This window comes from Mauremys reevesii, linkage group 2 (assembly GCF_016161935.1).
Source record: "Mauremys reevesii isolate NIE-2019 linkage group 2, ASM1616193v1, whole genome shotgun sequence".
Lineage (NCBI taxonomy): Eukaryota > Metazoa > Chordata > Testudines > Geoemydidae > Mauremys > Mauremys reevesii.
The window spans coordinates 161,481,833-161,502,814 of record NC_052624.1 but is presented as its reverse complement, the minus strand read 5'-3'; the positions used below and the strand labels follow the sequence as shown (position 1 = coordinate 161,502,814).

Below are 20,982 nucleotides of genomic sequence, written 5' to 3'. Positions count from 1 at the left end.
AGTCCTCTGGAGCAGCACAGATCCCTTTAGGAACATCAGTAGTGAGAACAGGGAAAGAAAAGGGGTCAAATCTTTTGCTTTTTTTAAGATGCTTTATTTCCCTGGCTCCAACCCACAATTTAAGTTTAATTTTGCCCTAACTAGCTTCCCTCCTTTCACACACCACCAGCTCTTGGGTATTCCTGCCACTCTTCCATATAATCTACTTTAGCAATAGCTTCTAGCCAGCAGGTCAAGAAAGAGGCTGTTCTGCATTACTTCGCTCTTCCTGACCCACCACCCACTAAGAGCTGTCACAGTAATTGCAGCAGCACAAGGCACTCCCTTTTCCCAGTGCCCCCTGGCAAGGACTGTGTAGCCTTTTCTACACAATTTTTAGCAGTTCTCATGCTATTGGTTTAGTCCGAGTGTAGCTGTATCAGTGCTAGATCTAAGGTCGGAGAATTTCTGAATGTCTTCCATGTAAGCCAAGGCCTCCATCTTTGTGATGTATTTCTGGAGGAATATTTTCCAAGTGATAGACTTCCTTCCATTAAATAGCCCACATTCCACTACACCCCCTATGTAACGATCTCTAGACTTATAACTGCTGCTTTTTAAGTAGATTAAAGCAACTATAATTATGACTCCTGACTCAAACAGTTTAAGAGAAATAAAACTGATTTGGAGGGAAAAAAAGTTTAAACAATCAAAGATACTAGAATAAGTAATTCCTTGGCAGAAATTCACAGGAAATCTTTATTGAGGTAACAGATGAAAGGGAAACATTGATGAGCAGACAAAATTACAGGAGATATTTATTGTAACTTTTCAAAAGTGTGTTAGTCATAGAAATCAAAGTCAGTACTTGAAATAGTTTACAATTTAAGCTTAGATGTGACATGAGTCTGAGTAACAAACAATTTGGAGGGGTTGTAGAAGGGCCAGGGTAACAACATAACGTGGTTTATTACCTTAGGCATGTGTATACCTTTTTCCTTCAGTTAGGATGGAGAGAGTCCAGAAGAGAGCAACGAAAATGATAAAAGGTTAGGAACCCTGACCAATGAGGAAAGGTTTAAAAAACTAGGCCCGTTTAGTCTTGAGAAAAGAAAGATTGGGAGGGAGGAGGGAGCAGATCTGATGAGACTTCAAATACACCTCTACCCTGGTAAAACACGAATTCGGCTACAACACGGTAAAGCAGTCTTCGGGGGGGGGGGGGGGGTAAGGACTGCACACTCCGGCAGATCAAAGCAAGTTCGATATAAGGCGGTTTCACCTATAATGTAAGATTTTTTTGGCTCCTGAAGACAGCGTTATATCGGGATAAGGGTGTATGCTAAATGCTGTTAGCAAATATGCTAAATGCTGGGCTTAATATCCAGCAAAGGATATTTAGGTAAGGGATTAGGAAAAACTTTATAAGGGTTAAGTTTTGGCCATATTCTCTATACCAACAGCTTGAAGGGAGAGTGGTGTAGAAGTGCTGCCATGGCTCTGAGCCATCAAACAACCCTTGTACATGTGCAGTAGTCTCTCTCTGTCACAAATCCTAGCCAAGCAACCCCTTGTGTTTGCTTACTGTGGGTCTCCAGGTATAAGCTTTCTTGGGTCTCAGCAGGCTGCACTACTGTTTCCTCCCTTTGTCCTTCTCTGGCACATTTCCTGGGCACCCTGCTACTCTTTCATGGAAATGGAACCCCTTTGGCCTCCAGTACCAGTGCTGAACCCCAAGATACCTCAGAAGCTTAAACATCCTCTCCCAGAACTCCACCCTAAGGTGTGAGCTTCTAGTTTACCATTTTAACTCTCTCACAAGGCTCGTAAATGTTAGCATGTAACATATCTGACTCTTTTCCCAGAGTCTCAAACAATTGTCCTTTTATTTAATCATATAAATCACAAGAGAGTACAGATCAAACAAAATAGTAAACCCTGTAGCCTATTTCCCCTGCTTCAGTTTCCTCACCACTGCAGGGCATTCTTTGGCCTGGGGTCCAAGTCCTGCTGCAGGGCACTATTTGTCTGCTGAAAAGTTAAATCATGTCCTCCAGCCCAACTTCTTGGCCCTAGGCCAGTCCATCCCCTACCCCTCTCCTGTTCTAAGTTCCCTCTGTGTGGTTCCTTATTTTACCCCCTGACTGGTCACCTGTACTGCTCCTGGTAAATTTCCACTGCTCCTACTTTTCTCCCCCTCTGCAAAGGAGGTAGGGTAAAACTGCTTTTTCCTAAGCTTTAGCTCACCTACTGTTCCAAGGGATTTGCACCAGAATAGGGTTGTTGAAATCTAACTATTCCCCATTGTATCTGTTCTAGGAGGATATGACCACCCATGGCAGCTAGGATGGGATTCATATTCACACAGAAGCATTCAAAAATACAGCAATTTTATAATACAACATCCCAGTAACATCCATAAGTTGTACAGCTAGATACCCTAAATCATCACACCAGCTCTAGATCTGGTGGACTTGGGTCACCTTGCATTCACAGTGGTGTAAAGCTTGTGAGTGCAGGTTAGAATCAGGGTCATGTGTGTTGCTTACAGTAAAATAAGCTTATGGAAACAGTTCCCTATATTAAATATATATATATATTTGTTTAGTTTGTACAATGATTGAGACTGACGGGGTGTAGGAAAATGTGATTGGGGTGAGTGTTGCCAACTCATAATTTTATTTTGAGTCTTGAGATAGTGGACGGTGGTTCTCTTCCCACCCCCTGCGGGTGTTGGAATAAAAAAAAATAAAGTGTCCAGCCCTAGCACCTGTGGAAAAAGGCTTGAAAACATGAAGCAAGTGTACTGTAAACGTTCAGAACCCAAAAGGCAAATTAAAACAAAGGCAAAAATTTAAAATAGGGGTTTGGAATGGGTCCCGTATGAGGAGCGATTAAAGAGGCTAGGACTTTTCAGCTTGGAAAAGAGGAGACTAAGGGGGAACATGATAGAGGTATATAAAATCATGAGTTGTGTGGAGAAAGTGAATAAGGAAAAATTATTTACTTGTTCCCATAATATAAGAACTAGGGGCCACCAAATGAAATTAATGGGCAGCAGGTTTAAAACAAATAAAAGGAAGTTCTTCACACAGCGCACAGTCAACTTGTGGAACTCCTTGCCTGAGGAGGTTGTGAATGCTAGGACTATAGCAGGGTTTAAAAGAGAACAAGATAAATTTAGGGAGGTTAAGTCCATTACTGGCTATTAGGCAGGATGGGTAAGGAATGGTGTCCCTAGCCTCTGTTTGTCAGAGGGCTGGATGGACCTTTGGTCTGACCCAGTATGCCTATTCTTATGTTCTTAAAAAAAACAAAAAAAACCCATGATTTTTAAGTTAATGCCATTATTGGGGGGAACGGATTCATGATTTTTAAATGCTTGGGGTTAACATGAGGGCCATAGTGTGGCTGTGTGTGACAGAGAGAAGGGAGAGGGCATTTTGGGGAGACATACGGTGTACGTGGGAGAAACAGCAGTGTTGGGGGATAGTGTGGTGTGAACAAAGTGTGTGGGGGAAGTATGGTAGTGTTATGATGGTGGAGGGAGCTGTGTGAGAGGCAGTCATGCTACAACGTGGGAGAAAAGTTTGTGGCGGCGTTGCATTGGGGAGTTTGTACTAGGTATGGGGTGGGGAATGAAATCACCTTTTCCAAGTGGAGGATGGGAACAAACCTGCAGCAGGGATTGGGCCTGTAGCGTTCGGGGAGGTTTGCACAGCAGAGGGCGGGAAAGGCGGTTAGTCCTGCTCCGCTGTGTACCCTTGGCGCAGGCCTGTGGGTCTGACTCGAGGACGGAGCGGGGCTGGGCCCGCCTGAGCAGGGGAGAGGCCAGGGGGAGGCCGCCGTGCCCCCGTTACCGATGCGGAGCCGATCGGCAGCTGAGCGAGCCAGGGCCGGCTCTGAGAGCAACTCTGTTTGCGGCCTCCGGGGGTTGCCATGGCAATAGGCCGGTCATGGCGGCGAGTTCGGAAAGGGGATTCGCCAGGCCTGGGGCAATGGGGACTGGGTGGGCGGAGCTCGCTGCTGGGAGAACTACGAGGGGGCGGAACACCACCCTCCCCCCAGCTCAGGCAACAGAGCATGCGCAGGGTGAGTCTCTCGTCAGCTTCCGGGCAACCTGAAATGTTCTGTGTGTCCACCGCGCTCTTTACGCGCGCATGCGCGGTGGTGGTCTTTACCCATCGGTACATGCGCAGTACGAGTCTGCATGTACCGTTCTGCGGTGCTGTGAGAAGATGCAACGGGAATTAGAATGGATGGTACTGCGCACGCGCGGTGACGTAAGGGAGAGCGACGCGCGAGTGTCATTGGGAACTGGGAGCGTTGGGCATGCGCTGTAGATAGGCGTGGCGAGAGCGAGACCTTGAGCCTGGAGACAGAAGACAGCGGCTTTACGGTACGGGGGGGCGGGAAGCTGGGTCTGGGGGAGCCGGGAGCGGTGTCAGTGCCCGGTCTGTGCGCCCCGTGCCCCGTCGGGCTGTAAGAGCGGGTAGGTCAGTGTCCGGCCTGGGCGACGTGAGGGCCCGGCCGGGGCCCCTGTGTGAGGGGAGGGGGCCCGGCCGGGGCCCCTGTGTGAGGGCAGGGGGCGGAGGGGGCCCGGCCGGGGCCCCGTGTGAGGGCTGGGGTTGTATAACGCTCAAGGAGGGGTGAGGACAGCACATTGCGTATTTTATGTCTCTGTGAGTCTCTGTCTCTGGTGTATGTTACAGCGTCTGTATGGTGCGCTTACAATAACGAAACTCAGTTGTGTCCTGACAATTTCCTGCTCTGGATGTCTCCAGAGTCACCTTGTGGTGCTGTCATGGCAACTGATGACTTTGGCTGTTAAATTCAAAGCAATATGAGCTGTGTCCTTTTTGCATTTCCATGTCTTGGGGCCGGGGCCGGGGCCGGGCAGGGGGCAGAAGGTGTGTGCACATGCACATACACATTTCTTTACATTGTTTCCATTGGTTTTGTTCACAGAAAGTCTGAAATTGTTTGGGTATTTCAGGACTGTGACACCTGTGACTTTGATTCATGCCCTTGATTACTGGTTAAAGGACAACATAAACTTAAATCTGTCAACTTTTGTTTTTAATTGTGTTAAAAGCAGTTTAGGATACTATGCTTGCCTCTGGTTTAGTTAATGTTCTTTTAAGGGTGGCTGGGGACGTTGCAGTGTGGATTCAATCATTATTTAAATTAGTAGTCAGGGACACTCGGTTTAATCATGGATTTCTACATAAAAGTGCATTCTTGTTGATTGTTATAACCTTAATACATATTCTTCACAACTCAGAGATAGATGTAGGTTTCATTTTTAGAAGGTACACACTATTCATTTTAAAAGTGATTTATTTTGAAAACTTTTCAGATCAGTTTTACAGCTATACAAGAAAAGGAATGATTGGTTATTTCATTTACCAAAGGTAATTGAAGCAGATATTTATGAAGTCATTGGGAGGTGAACTATCTCCTGTTCAACAGGTTACTCATTAATATTTTTCTTGCCATGCTGTATTAGGAGGAGGAGGTCACCAGACAGACATTTAAATTGTTTTAGTTAAATAAAACAACAACATTATGTATTCTGGATTCTTTTTCTTCAACAGCAAATATATAATACTTTAACACAACAAGTGCATGAATTTTTGAATTTAGTTTAACATTCAAGTTTTTTAAAATCAGGTTTGTTTTTGTTAAAAAAAATAAATAAAATAGTTAAATGAAATATTTTTTTTTAAAAAAATTCAATCGACTATGTTAGCCAGGTCAACATGAGAAACTTAAAATATTGGCTTCTGTAGCTAACTCAGTTGTCTTCACCTTCATTTTCCTGTTTGTTCATAATCTGCTTTTTCAGGTTCCAAACGATTTCTCAATTTGGAATGAATTAGTCCAAAGGAAGAAAATATTCTTTTTACACCAGCAGAAGACGCTACTACTGTTAAAAGTGAGATTATCACTTCAACAGTCTCTGAATCCAAGTGCTTAAGTGACTTCCACCAGTTCACTACTGTGACTTTCTTTAAAACACCATCAGCAAACATATATTTTTTGAATGGTTCACCCTTAGCTCTGAAGTTTATTATAGTTGACATTATGGAGGGATGATTGCTGGATGTCCATGTCATAGCCAGCTCCTCTTCTTCTGCAGTTAAGGTTTGACTCTGGTACTGAGTATTGGCAAGAAAGTGAGCTGGAGATAGTGCTTATCCCATTCGTTTTTTTAATGCTTGTAATTTGACTTTGTCATTACATATTTCTTTTTAACATTTCATTCAGTTCCTTCCAAATTTCAACAACATCAGCAATAAAACAGCTATTTCCCTGCATTTTGTTCAAGGCTATAGAAATAGGTTTCAGAGTACTCCGCATGTGTTCAACACTTCTCTTAAGACCTTTGGCTGTTACAGTGCCATCTATTCTTTTTCACAATTTTATTCACAAACTGTCATCAGATTAGGTCAGTTCTTGATCTAGTGCTCAAAACAGTCCACTACTGAGTTCCATTGCCCGTCTTGTGGCAGAGTTAGCTTGGTTCCTCACACTTTTTTCAGAGCAGCTGCTGCGAAGTGGTTGTTACAGAAGTATTTTGCAATTTCAACAACATTAGCCTTTATTTCTGGAACACTTAAGTCTTTGGCTAGAAGGTGCATCAAATGAGCACTGCAACTGTATGTTATTAGCTTGGGAGACTCTTCTAAATTTCTTCTCATCTTGGATACATTTGCAGCACTGTCTGTGACCAAGCTGCGTACTAGACATTTGATTTTTCTTTTCACATTTTGTTATAGCTTTCACTGCTACTTCTTGTAAGTATTCTGCTGTGTTTTCATTTCCTGATGTATCAATTGTTTCTGTAAGGAAGACATTCCCTTCTTCTGTTGTCACACAAGCACATACAACAAGATCCTTGTGGACATTGCTCCACCCATCAAGACTCAGGTTAACAATTTTACCCTCTAGACCTTTTGCACACTGCTCAATTTCTCTTTCATACATTTTATCCAGCAATTTGCCTGCAACATCTGTGCTGTTGGGTGAATTGTATCCAGGTCTTAATGACTGAGAACCCACACTTGATTAACATGGTTCAATCATACGGAAAGGAGAGTTTGTTGCATAAACAAACGGGACAATTTTTTCATCAATTCATCAATTTTTGTAATCTGCTGGTTGTTATCACAAACTTATCTATGGTTGTATCTGGAAGATGGAGTTTTTTTCTTTTTGCTACAGGTGATATACTGTGGCAGTGACATACATAATGTGACTGAAACACTATCATTGGCAGATAACTCTGAAACTACAGAAAATTATGGTGATCTTGAAGGTGGATAGTCTTCAGAATCCTGTATGTTGAGGATGGATTCTCCTAAACAAAACAAGTCAATACAGTTATTTAATTATTGCCATACTGCTCATTTAGTATTACTTATTGCAGTCACTGACACTCAGTAGTACTTTAAAGGTGAAATTGTAAAAGGAAGATCTGCCTATTTCAGCTATTTATTTTTTTATCACAACTGCATCTAAAATGATAGTACCATAGAGTAGCAACTATATTTTTTGTTCAAACATGAGAATTCAAGAATAGTCTAGAAGGAAGACAGGCAGTCCTTATGTTTATCAACCTGAAGATCCTGCATGTTCAGACATGTTCCTTTCATCATCTTCAACACAGCTTCCTCCTGAGAAGCAACAAAGAGTCCTGTGGCACCTTATAGACTTAGTCTGGATCTGTAAAAAAGCAACAAACATGGCTACCCCTCTAATACTTGGCTCCTGAGAAGGAACACTTCTCATGATGTCTCATTCGGGCAGCCAGGCTTTGCATTTCTTTGTTGCACTGTTTGCATTTTGCACGCATGCCTGTCTTTCCTACAGGTAGAAGAACTTTATTAAAATATTCCCAAACTGGGTCTCTTATAGATTTTAGGTTTTCCTTTCTAGTGAGAGTATGGTATGGTAGATTTCAAATCAATGAAGTCTACACTCAGAAAGACCTCAAGACTTCTGGAATATGCTGCTCAAACAGTTTCACGTTTGTTTCTACTGCCTGTCCCTCCTGTCTCAAATTTATCTCCAGACTTCTTGTCCAGATCTATTCTGCCCCCAACAGTCTTCTATTCATTGAACATTTTGAAACTTTCCACTTTTAGAGAGAGGTAAGGGATTGACTCTGTATACGCAAATTTGCAGAGGGATAGTAGATTTGAGGTTTGCTATTTCTCACCTCTATTATTTATTTATTTTATTTAAAAACACTTTTGCTGTTAACAAGCATGTTGTCTCTGGAGAGACAAATCCACAGTTTGAGAACTGAAAAATTAAGCATCTTCTAGACTGATCACTGAGTCCCATTGGATAGATAGAAAGATTAACCTAAATAATCTATAGAGAAGCCCCTGGAACCCCGTAAGATTGGGTCCCTAATCCATGAACTATTGGAACTTGTTTACAAAACTTTTCTTAAACATTATATGAATATATTGTCTCATGCTATAGAATTAGAATTTATAATCTCTATTCCATGATGAGATCTTTGAGCTGTGACGTATCTTACTTAAAACTATCTTTAGATCGGTTTTCTCCTCAAAAGCATTTTATCAAAAAAATCCGATTTAAATAAAAAAAATTGATTTAAAAAAAATCATTGATTTTTATCCACCCTGGCACGTTGAGTCTCAGTCTAGCATGTGATGCTACAAGCACACACCTCAGTAGATATGCCTGGGTTTTAATGCATGCAGATGACCTATCTCCCTCCTCCTCCTCCTCCTTCCACTGGAAGAAAATCATACCTGGATTCAGATTTCTGGGACTCAGAATTTTTGTTCATTTTGATCGCTCATTCAAAACCAGTATCTAGAAAACCTCGTTCATCCTGAAAGTACTACTACTACTTTCCCAATGGATGTTTTTGCCCTTTCAAGATGCAGAATACTGATATCTTAAATGGGGACAGTATTACTACTTTTTCTGTATTTTGGATGAATGTTAATTTGACCCCCAAAAAAGGTATTTCTTCCTCTTTCAGCAAAGTCTGAGAGGTATTTGAGTCCTAGGCTGCTGCAGATTGCATGCACAAAGCTGTTTTTTGTTTCTGAGCTGCTACAACTGTCTGAAGTTTAATGGAGAAAATGTTTGATTTAATTCCTATAAGTCTAATAATTTCACTGCAAAACTTTATTGGGTAAATTTAGGTACTCTTCAGTGTGGTAATAAGAATCTCTTATGTCAACAGGAGCCAGGTATTCACGTTGCCTTTTGGACTTTGCTGGGAGAGGGAATTGCAGTGGAAATATAAATATTGACTTTTTAAAAAGTTTTTGGGAAACTGAAATCCATAGATGTTTTACATTAACATTTGATAAGTGCTGAAAACATATTAGAATAAAGGAAATGTCAATCTAAAATTTGATCATTTTGATAACTCTTTTGCTTATCTCTTACCCCAAAAATGCTTAATTATAGTATGAGTTTAGAAGCCTGTATTTTTGTGATCAGAGATTAATCCTCCATACCAGTGGTCCCCAACCTTTTTCATCTGGTGGGCGCCAGATGACGAGCCACAGAGGACCATGGCGGCGGACAAGCATCCGCCGAAATGCCGCCGACAAGCAGCATCATCCAGATGACACTGTTTCTCGGCGGCATTTCAGCGGATGCTTGTCCGCCGGCCAGTACGCGGGCGCCATGGCACCCACAGGCACCGCGTTGGGGACCCCTGCTCCATTGAAATGCAGCATTACAATATTGCAGTTGATAGTAGCAGGGTTCTTATTGTGTACCAGATAGTGTTTTCATTGACCACCTATCACTACAGCCTCTAAAAACAAGACCACATTTCTTCTGTGGCTACTGTAGTGCTTAGTAATGTGACTGCCACTTAGTTATGGCCTTCCATTTTGTGTCTTTGCGGCTTTATTTCCTCTCCCTTTGTGTAACAGTTTATGTTTTATCAGCATCAAATCTTCCCTTGTTGTCTGCAGCACACATTGCTCTAGCTCAGGGATAGGCAACCTATGGCACGTGAGCTGATTTTCAGTGGCACTCACACTGCCCGGGTCCTGGCCACCCATCTGGGGGGCTCTGCATTTTAATTGAAGCTTCTTAAACATTTTAAAAACCTTATTTGCTTTACATACAACAATAGTTTAGTTATATATTATAGACTTATAGAAAGAGACCTTCTAAAAAACATTAAAATGTATTATTGGCACGCAAAACCTTAAATTAGAATGAATAAATGAAGACTCGGTACACCACTTCTGAAAGGTTTCTGACCCCTGCTCTAGCTTTTCTGAGGCCTGGTCTATGCTAGAAAGTTTTACCAGTATAGCTACTTCAGTTAAGTGTGTGTGGGGGGGAAATAAAATCACATCCCTAATGAACATAGCTATGGCAGCAAAAGCCCTAGTGTAGATGCAGTTATACCTGCAGAAAAGTCCATTTGTCGGTATAGTTTATTCTGTTTGGGGAACTGGTTGAAACTATACACACACAGAAACTATCGCTGGTATAAGCTGTCTCCATTAGGAGAATTTACCATTATAGCTCCTCTGATATATCTATAGTGGCACGCCCTCTTAAGTGTAATCAAGTGCTAAGCCACTTTGCAGCAAGGTGCATTAATTTAAATCAAAGTGATCACTGATATTAATCATGATTTAAATTAGCAATCACAACTGATTTAAATTTTAAGTGTTTTGCATTTGTACTTAGTTATCTTTAGTTGATAATTTTTAGAACATTAATTCCCAACTAAATATAGCCCTTTCACTAAATTTAGTGTTTCTTTTTGGTAACCAGGAGTATGCACTATGTCTATATGCATTTATTGAAACAGTTATATGACTTAACTTACTCTAATATTTAAAATAAGAATATGAATAAATGTATGTTAGAAAATGGTGAATGATGCATTTCTCATTTGCTATGTGGTGGTTGTTTTTTACCTGCGATTTGTATCTTTCTCTCTTTGGATTGAAATTTAAATTAAAACTGTGCAAAACCAGCATTTAAAAATGGTTAAATAAAACTACCTTGTGCTGGATATGTAAGGAAAAATTATATCAAATGTTTTGCATTTAAAACTGATTTTTTTTTAAATGAAGGAAGTATCTGTAGTTACTTAAACTGATTGTTTCTGCTTACCATGTCCTTCAAGATTTTAGAAGAAGTAGGTATCATCCTTTCTCAACTAGTTGTTGTTCATTGATTGCTAGGAAAACAAGTTTTCCTTCTTTTTTAACTCACAATTGGTTTCTTAAAAATGAACTAGTTAAATAAACTGAAATGAAGAAAATACTTTCTCTGCACCTACAGAAGAGGCTACTGCTGTCAAAAGCTCATTTAGCACTTCAACAAACTTTGGTTCCAGCTGCTTAGCAAGTGACTTCCACCAGTTCAGTGGTTTGACTTTCTTTTAAAACTCGACAGCAAACATGTACTGCTTGATTTTTTAATGTAATTTAAATGTTTTTAGATTGTAGTAAAAGTAGGCCTTAAAATAAATTGTCACAATTTCAAATTTAATTGCAAATTGATTAATTTTTAAAAAAAAACAAACCTATATTTAATTTTATTGAGAACTAGTTTAAACAAAAAAAAATTCTTTAGTTGATTTATATCCCCAGTGGTTTGCAGTTCAGGTCAGTCCTATTAAGTGCTTGCAACTACTTCAGTTTTGATACTTTCTGTACATTTGTTTAGCGTCAAATTTTCACTAAAGAAACATCTAACAGACATGAAAATTATGGGGCGGTTATTGGATTTTGGAATTTAGTCAATCAGAATCTTTGTCTATCTTTGGGAGTTTCCACTTTTCATTGTGGCTAGCGGAAAATGCTTCTGCCAGAGTCCTGACAAATGCATCATTCCTATGAAAGAAGCAGTTTTTCAGATCACCATTTATGAATCACTGGTAACACTGATTTGTACTAGCTCTAATAGCTATCTAGAGAACAGCTGCTACAGTCACAGCAGTTGAGTTGGAGAAGAGTAAAAGTGTAATCCAAATGTGATTTCCAAAATCTGATATCTTGTGACTCTCCACTGAAATAAATCACATGCTCAGATTTCCATTGGTGTCTAGAATTACCTCTCACTTCATAAATCATTTGAATCTTGCCCTGAAATGGTCATTGTATCTCAGACCAGGCAAAAATTGAGGCCATTTACCCAATAGAGTAGTAGCTGAAATCATTCTTTACTTTCACCAGTCTGCCTTTGCTGCTGAGGTGTTGGGTCCATAACTGGTGGTGATAGTCAGCACCTTCTTCAGGGATGACACAGTACAATTCTCCCTTAAGCACACATTTGTGAGTCCCGTGCTCAGAAATGTTTCTCTTTAAAAATACTGTCAATACTTGACTACTCATTATTTAATATTGAGTATATACTAACTCCTTTATAAAAGCATATGGGTTGTATTGTGGGTCACATTTACAGGTAATGAATCTAATACGGAAGGTATACTAGAGATCCTTATGAAAACAGGGCTCAAATGGAGTGGAATGCCAAGCAGGAGGGTGATGCACTTAATGACAGAATGGGTATTTGTCAGAGTAGAAGATTTTTCCTTTTGATTTTCTTTGAATATGCTTTAGGTACAGTGGGAGCTCTCACTGACTACATGCTGGACACCCTCTTCTGTTCTCCCATTTGCATTCACTTTTCTGTTTGGTGATAGGGGTATTGGGAAAACTAGTGGGGGGAAAGAATGATGGTGCGGTCCAGTTTCAATCTTGTGCTAACATATTAATCAATTGTCAGTTACCATGTGTTAAAACATGACTGAAAGTTAAAGTCTAAGGAAACCCTGTTAAAGGAATAGGGGAGTAGTGATTCCGCTCCCTTTTCAGCAATTGATAAATGAGGGAGGGAAATGCTGGATATTCCCCAAAAAGTCGGGGTGGAGTGGGGTGGTGAATTACCTAGTGTGGATAGTGAAAGAGAGAGCTATTTAGCTTACTAGGTTTCTCACCAGGATGCCGCTTGTGCATCTGATGGGGGCTTGTGCAAAGCATCATCTTTGGTATTGGCTTTTGCTCATATATATGCCTAATACATTTTTTTAAGCCTCAAAAACAGTTAACCACATATCCATAACCACAATATCTGCTTTTACACTTTCCTGGTGTTGGCTGTGTTCTCTTTATTTTGTTTGCTTTAATTCCTAGTAATGATTTTAAGTCATTGAGCTGTTTTGAAAACAATGGAATGAAAAATTCTGACAAACTTTAAAAGATAACAGCAACTTTTTTAAAAATTGTGGAATAACTTGCTCCTGGGTCACTTCTGCAGTTGCTCTTTGGTGAAAATCAGGTTTTATATCAGAAATGCAGCCTGCTCCATGACTAGGTTGAAGATGCTGCTGTAATAATATAAGTAAAACTTGTCTTTCATCTTTAATGATGCATCAATTTTTTTCCGTATTTGACAGGTATAAAGGCCTTTTATAAGTTCACATTTGAGACGTACATAATTTATGACCTAATCTTCATATAAGGAATCTGCGGTCATGTCCAGCTGTTCTGTACCTTCTAGACCCACAGGTATATGTGTGCGTGTGTGTATATATATATATATATAGCAGAAGGCCAGCTATTAAAAATAGAGGTTCATTAGAGAGTGTAAATTGTCTCAGCTCTGTGTAATCCATCCACAAGGTTGAGTTGTGAATTAATTCAGATACTTTGTTGATATCCTTGCATAATAGCCAGGATGGTGACAGAAAGTGAGCTTTGTGAAGCAGTTCTGCGCTTGATTAGTTTTGTCTTTTTGTGAGTGAAGTCAGAAACTGCTTGCTGCAAGAATAGATTTCTTGTCACACAAAGGTCAGAAGAACTCAAGTTTGCTCTTCAGCAAGAGCGTAGGGGAAGAGAAACCCAACAGAAATAAGAAAGAGGCTAAACAGTTAGCACTGCTTTGTAGTTCAAAGGAAAGGTAAGTGGTGTGAGTATTTGAAGGAGTTGATGATTTTAAGATTTTTACCTCTTAGTTTGCATTATTATTATCTTGGATCAATGGTGCCTACCACATATCCATAACCACAATATCTGCTTTTACACTTTCCTGGTGTTGGCTGTGTTCTCTTTATTTTGTTTGCTTTAATTCCTAGTAATGATTTTAAGTCATTGAGCTGTTTTGAAAACAATGGAATGAAAAATTCTGACAATAAACTTTAAAAGATAACAGCAACTTTTTTAAAAATTGTGGAATAACTTGCTCCTGGGTCACTTCTGCAGTTGCTCTTTGGTGAAAATCAGGTTTTATATCAGAAATGCAGCCTGCTCCATGACTAGGTTGAAGATGCTGCTGTAATAGTATAAGTAAAACTTGTCTTTCATCTTTAATGATGCATCAATTTTTTCCCGTATTTGACAGGTATAAAGGCCTTTTATAAGTTCACATTTGAGACGTACATAATTTATGACCTAATCTTCATATAAGGAATCTGCGGTCATGTCCAGCTGTTCTGTACCTTCTAGACCCACAGGTATATGTGTGCGTGTGTGTATATATATATATAGCAGAAGGCCAGCTATTAAAAATAGAGGTTCATTAGAGAGTGTAAATTGTCTCAGCTCTGTGTAATCCATCCACAAGGTTGAGTTGTGAATTAATTCAGATACTTTGTTGATATCCTTGCATAATAGCCAGGATAGTGACAGAAAGTGAGCTTTGTGAAGCAGTTCTGCGCTTGATTAGTTTTGTCTTTTTGTGAGTGAAGTCAGAAACTGCTTGCTGCAAGAATAGATTTCTTGTCACACAAAGGTCAGAAGAACTCAAGTTTGCTCTTCAGCAAGAGCGTAGGGGAAGAGAAACCCAACAGAAATAAGAAAGAGGCTAAACAGTTAGCACTGCTTTGTAGTTCAAAGGAAAGGTAAGTGGTGTGAGTATTTGAAGGGAGTTGATGATTTTAAGGATTTTTACCTCTTAGTTTGCATTATTATTATCTTGGATCAATGGTGCGTTCAATGTAATATAATTTATCAAGTGGAGGATTGGAGATATTTCTAGTGGCAGCTGTTCAAGAGATTTGCAGCAAATGAGCCATTCAGCTGTTGGTTAGTTGGTCCTTTCTGGAACAGAAGCTACCCACAGTAACATGATGGATGTTTAAGATTTGCCATTGTAAATCCTTATTTCTCAGGCACATTCTCTAGAATAGAAGCTACCTGTACTTCTTTGATGGGAAACCACTTGCAGAATATATTATTATTTAAAATGGTATTTAATAATATTTAGGTAGTGACACCAAACAAAAGGGTTGAGACATCCAACATTAAAACTAACACTCCACTCACAATTTTCAGTTTCTGGCTTTTTTCTGTTTAAACAAAATTAAAGTTGGTACAGAAACAGTTATTTATGTTAGACCATAGTCTCGTTTTTTTGTTAAGTGCATTATCAGAGAGAGACTCAGCAAGGTCTTGGCATGCCACCTGGAACTGGGATACCACTGACCTAGCAGCCTGGGCTCCCTCTCACACTGTGCTCTTGTGACAAGCTGCAAAGCCCTCCAAGCTTGCACTGTCACCAGCATTCACACAGGTAGGAACACACCCAGCTGCAGTCACATGCAGGCTCTCTAACCACCAGCCTAGGACCCCAGAGCACTACTGTGCTGCCCTGGTCAAATCTGGCCAGTATATGGGTTTAACACTGTCTGCCTCTCCCTCAATGTAAAGAGGACCATGCACACTTGTGGTGACCAAGCTGAGATTTTCCCCAGACACCTTAGTCCAACACACACTGGTTTGGATTAAAATATAAAATAAGTTTATTAACTACAAACTGATAGATTTTAAGTGATTATAAATGATAGCCGACTGACCAAAGTAGATTGTGGTTTTGTTTATTTACTAGGTAAACTGAGTTTTTAACATACCAGATAGATAGGATATGAATTAGCAAATTCTCATCCTGAGTGATAAACAGGCTGGCAGATTCTTAAGGCACAAACTGCCTTGGCTTCGCAGCTTGGGTTTCCCAGGTTTTCATACACAGGCTAGAAATTCCTTTTAGCCTATGACCATCACTTCCTCCCGTTCAGTCTTTATTCCTCAGGTGTTTCCAAGTATGTTGTTGTAGGGAGAATGAGGTCCCCTCATGATGTCATTTTCCCCCTTTTATATCTTCTCCCCACTTGCTGGAGAACTCTTTTGCTGTGACCTGGGTCAAACAGTTCCCATTGTGTAGTGCTGTCTCTGAGAGGTTTCAGTTGTACATAGTTCCTGGGGTAATCCTTGTGCGCATTGCCTCATAACTGTTAACATTGTTTTCCCTTTTTACTGTTGTACCTGAAAGGCTGCTTGTGGGTATTTTCAACCTCACATGTTTCAGTAACACATACATAGCCAAACTTAACTTCACATACGATGATAGCACATACAATCCAACAACATATTAATGTCTAGCCGATCAAGACTTTTAGAATGATACCTTACAAAGCATACTTTGTACAAAACATATCCTAATTACATGGCAGTGGTGAATATTGGGGTGCCAGGGTGTCAATCACATCCACATACTGTAGACAGATGTCCTTTTTGTATTTTCCAAAGCTCTGGAAGACTACCTGAGGGGAAGAATCAAGAAAACAAGGGGGGTGGAAATCTTATATAGTTCTAAATTGCCTTTGAGTTAATATTGGACTCCATGGGCTTTCATTTGCTGATTCATCAATGATTTAGATAATGGCATAGAGAGTATACTTATAAAGTTTGCGCACAATACCAAGCTGGGAGAGGGGGGTTGCAAGTTCTTTGGAGGATAGGATTTAAACTCAAAATGATCTCGACTAACTGGAGAAATGGTCTGAAATAAATAGGATGAAATTCAATAAGGACAAATGCGAAGTACTCTACTTAAGGAACAATCAGTTGCACACATACAAAATGGGAAATGACTGCCTAGGAGGGAGTACTGCAGAAATGGATTTGGGATCATAGTGGATCACTAGCTAAATAGTCAACAGTGTAACACTGTTTCAAAAAAGCAAACATCATTCTGGGATATATTAGCAGGAGTGTTGGAAGCAAGACACAATTCTTCCACTCTACTCTGCGCTGATTAGGTCTCAACTGGAGTATTGTGTGAAGTTCTGGGCGCCACATTTTAGGAAAGATGTGGACAAATTGGAGAAAGTCCAGAGAAAAGCAACAAAAATGATTAAAGGTTTAGAAAACATGACCTAGGAGGGAAGATTTTAAAAATTGGGTTTGTTTAGTCTGGAGAAGAGAAGACAGAAGGGGGACATAACAGTTTTTAAGTACACAAAAGGTTGTTACAAGGAGGAAGGAGAAAAAAATTTCTCTTTAACCTTGGGGAATCAATGAGCTGGAGGTTAGATTGTACATTAGGAAAAACTTCCTAGCTGTCAGGATGGATAAGCACTGGAATAAATTGCTTAGGGAGGTTGTGGAATCTCCATCATTGGAGATTTTTAAAGCAGGTTAGACAAACGCCTGTCAGGGATGGTCTAGATAATACTTCCTTCAGTGCAGGGGACTGGACTAGAAGATCTCTCGCGATCCCTGCCAGTCCTGCAATTCTATGAGTATTCTCCACCCTGGGGTATTTCACCTAGGGCTCTTGTCAGAACAGTTCCTATCATGAAAGGAGCATTCAATTGTTGGAACAGAAATGGAGTCAATAAATTGTTGGGTTCTTTCTCTGATACAATATTAGCAGATTCTGGGACAAGTACATTGCTAGAATTTAATTCCACTTTTGGGGTACAGTGATTCTGAATTATACGTTGGCTTATGTTAAATTTCTGATATGATAAAATACCTTTTGTTCTTTCTGACAAAACAACATGGAAGTAAGGAAGGTCTCTCTGCTTAGTAAGATTTTTGGCTCTGTATTGTAAACTCTGGGTTCTCTCCACTTCTAATCTTTTCAGACCCAATGGCTGTCCCACCGTCCTACTGTGACCTGGGGAAATCCGCCAGGGATGTATTCAACAAAGGATATGGTAAGCAGCGTGATCATATATTGATGCTAATAAACTTACTTTTGTTAAGGCACCTAAGAAATGTAATAACAATATTTACATATGTATTCACAGAAATAATATTTTGTAGTAATAATGTGACCAAGTAAGTACGAGAGAGAGAGAGAGAGAAAATATTTAGTGCTACTTACTGAATATATTATCACACCATAAATGTGTATCAAACAAACTAGAAAGGAAACTGTTTTGAGTCTTGGTCAGAGAGATGCCACAAAATGTAATTTGAATAGTGAGAAGTGTTCCAGTGTCCTCAGCCTTTTATAGAGGATGCAGTGCTTCTCACCTTCTTTATTATATACAGGAATATGTATAATTAGGTCCAACCTTTCGATGTAAGTTGCCATAGCAGACCATTGGCAACAAACGATCCCCTCAGGTAGAGTGCTCCTATGTTGTTTGAGACAAAATTATGTGTAATGTTGGACACAGTACAAATAATTTAGAGCACTTTAAACTGGAAAATGTTATTTTAAAAGAAAACCAGAAAGTCTCTCTAGGGGAGGAACTCTCTACTTGAACTGTTCTCTTGTTTGCAATTCTTGATAATTTACATGAACAATGGCTTAATGCGGTATTTACATTGTTTGTGGCATAAAACTAGCACTATATAGCTGATAAAGAAGTGGCTTTTTTCTATATATGTATATTTAAGTATTTTCCTGGATCTTCATATGAATTTCTTCCTACCTGATGATCATTTCTTCATCTGCTGTAAGAATTTTTAAAGGAAAATTGCTAATATCTGTCTCTGTATTGGGGGAAGTGGTAAAAGTGTTGATCTTCCAATTAATAGTTGACCTTTGGTTTGATTTTTTTTTTCTTTTGCATCTGGGAATTTTAGATTTATATATGTCATATAAATTCATTTGAATAACTGCTTTGAGAGATACAAAGATACAGTCCATCTAGCTTTCTGTATTTTCATTGCCTGTGACTGATTTAAATTATGGTCCGTTATGGGAATCCTGAGACTCTCAGTACAGTGACATGCAGGGGCTGGTGCCTAGGGCGGCAAACTCTAGGGGGCGTCCCCTGCGGCCGGGGGGGCGGCAGGCTGGGCCGGTGGACCTGTCTGTCCCATGCATGCGGGAGGTCCCCCCACGGAGGAGGAGAGGACTGGCCCAGGCATGACTGCGCGAGCGGCGCGGGCTGCCGCCGGCTGGACCTGGACCTCCGCGCACTGCTGCGGCTGCTCAGCCTGGGAGCCGGAACCCTCGCAGCGTCCGCGGGTCCGGGCCGTCGAGCGACCAGCACGCGACCAGCAGTCATGCCAGTCTGAGGTCCGCGGCTCCCCTGCTCCTGACTCCCGTCCCTCCAGCATGACTGCCCAGAGCGGCAAAAAGCGCGACCGCCCCTGGTGACATGTCATGAATTCTGAAATCATTTATTTTGTGAAATTTTGTTATTAAACAGTGTGTGAGTGGGTGCGTTTTCCAAACTGCTCTAAACAAAGTTCACACACTGTAAAGTCAAAAACTCACCATTTTTCAGACTGGTCTTTGTTAACAAAGACCAAACTATATTTTGAACAATTTCAGCTCAAGCTTTCTTTCTAGTCTTAGCTGCTTCTAGATTTTCAGCCTAAAGAGAGAGCAAATGTTGTTCTGGGATGTGTAAACAAAGGAATATAAAGCAGGAATAAGGAAATGATATTATTTGTGTATGTGGTATTGGTGAGACTATGACAAAAAAGATGTTGACAAATTGGACAGCTTTCAGAAAAGAGCTACACAAATTATTTGAGGGCTGGAAGACCTGCCTTGCAATGAGAGACTTAAACATGTCCATTTATTTAGCTTCTAAAAGAGAAGGTTAAAAGGTGGTTTGATCCCAGTCTACAAGTATCTAAATGGAGAAAAGATATCTGATGATATCTTCAGTCTGGAAGACAAATGTCTAATGAGATCCATTGACGCTAGACAAATTCAGATGAAAAATAAGGCACAAATATCTAACAGTAAATATGATTAACCATTGGAACAATTCATCAAGGGGTAATCACTTTGTCTCTTAAGTAAAGATTGGATGTTTTACTAAAAATATGCCCTAGCTCAAGTAGATGTAATTCTTGCCTCAAGTATGTAACTAGATGAAATTCTCTGGCCTGTGTTATGCAGCAGTTCAGACAGATGATCATAATGTTCCCTTCTGGTCTTAAAATGTATTAATCCAATTCGGGACTGCTCAGCCCACACCCTAGTTGTACTCTAAAATAGACACTTCTGCCTCCCTTACATCCCAATGGATAATGAGCCACCTACCTTGGTGAATCATCAGAAACCACTTAATACTTTCCCAGGAAGATCAGCACCTCGTAACAGGGTGGGCTGTTTCAAGCAAACACTCCCAACGTGTTTCATACTGGAGTAAGTGTCTATTATATTCTTGTTATAGAAACTTGTGAATTTTTCTGTTTCAGGATTTGGAATGGTCAAGTTAGAGCTGAAGACCAAGTCTTCCAGTGGAGTGGTGAGTACTGAAGACTTTGAATGACATGCATCCGACAAAGTGGGTATTCACCCACGAAAGCTCATGCTCCAATACGTCTGTTAGTCTATAAGGTGCCACAGGACACTCTGCTGCTTTTACAGATCCAGACTAACACGGCTACCCCTCTGATAAATGACATAAGTCTAGCAAAGATGAGAGTAAACCTCCTTTAATAACAAAAGTAATTCACTGGTATTTACTACTTTTCTGTTTCATCTCATTTTAATGCCTGGAGGTGAGTGGTGTGCTACTAGAATGATGTAAAGAATTGGTGTCTCAGTATTTTCTCTGTGATCTACACAAACTTTCACATAGCATGCTGTCATTATGTTAGGATTTGCACAGGTACATTTGTTCACTCTTCCTTCTTCGTGGTGTCTTCAGAATGGGTTTCCATTGTCATGCTTCCAGTCATGTGTATTCTCTCACTACCTTTTTATAGCTAAATTTAGACTCACATCTCTGCTTATGGATGCAGGCCAGATCATCCACTA

The 20,982-nt window shown here is 40.2% G+C and overlaps 1 protein-coding gene across 6 annotated transcripts in view; it reads left to right on the top strand.

Annotated features, from left to right (window-relative positions):
* Positions 1-4,220: 4,220 nt before the first annotated feature.
* The window catches only part of VDAC3 (voltage dependent anion channel 3), a 42,335-nt gene continuing 25,573 nt past the window's right edge, over positions 4,221-20,982 (top strand). Inside the window, exons 1-4 of one of the 6 annotated variants that reach the window (XM_039522462.1) lie at positions 4,225-4,378; positions 13,418-13,529; positions 17,888-17,959; positions 20,418-20,467. In XM_039522462.1, coding sequence (XP_039378396.1) covers positions 13,496-13,529; positions 17,888-17,959; positions 20,418-20,467 — 156 coding nt within the window. In that variant the 5' untranslated portion in view covers positions 4,225-4,378; positions 13,418-13,495. Of the gene's footprint in view, positions 4,379-4,399; positions 4,472-13,417; positions 13,530-14,352; positions 14,474-14,774; positions 14,861-17,887; positions 17,960-20,417; positions 20,468-20,982 lie in introns of those variants that run through there. The other 5 variants (XM_039522463.1, XM_039522464.1, XM_039522466.1 and 2 more) reach the window with 5 other exon arrangements.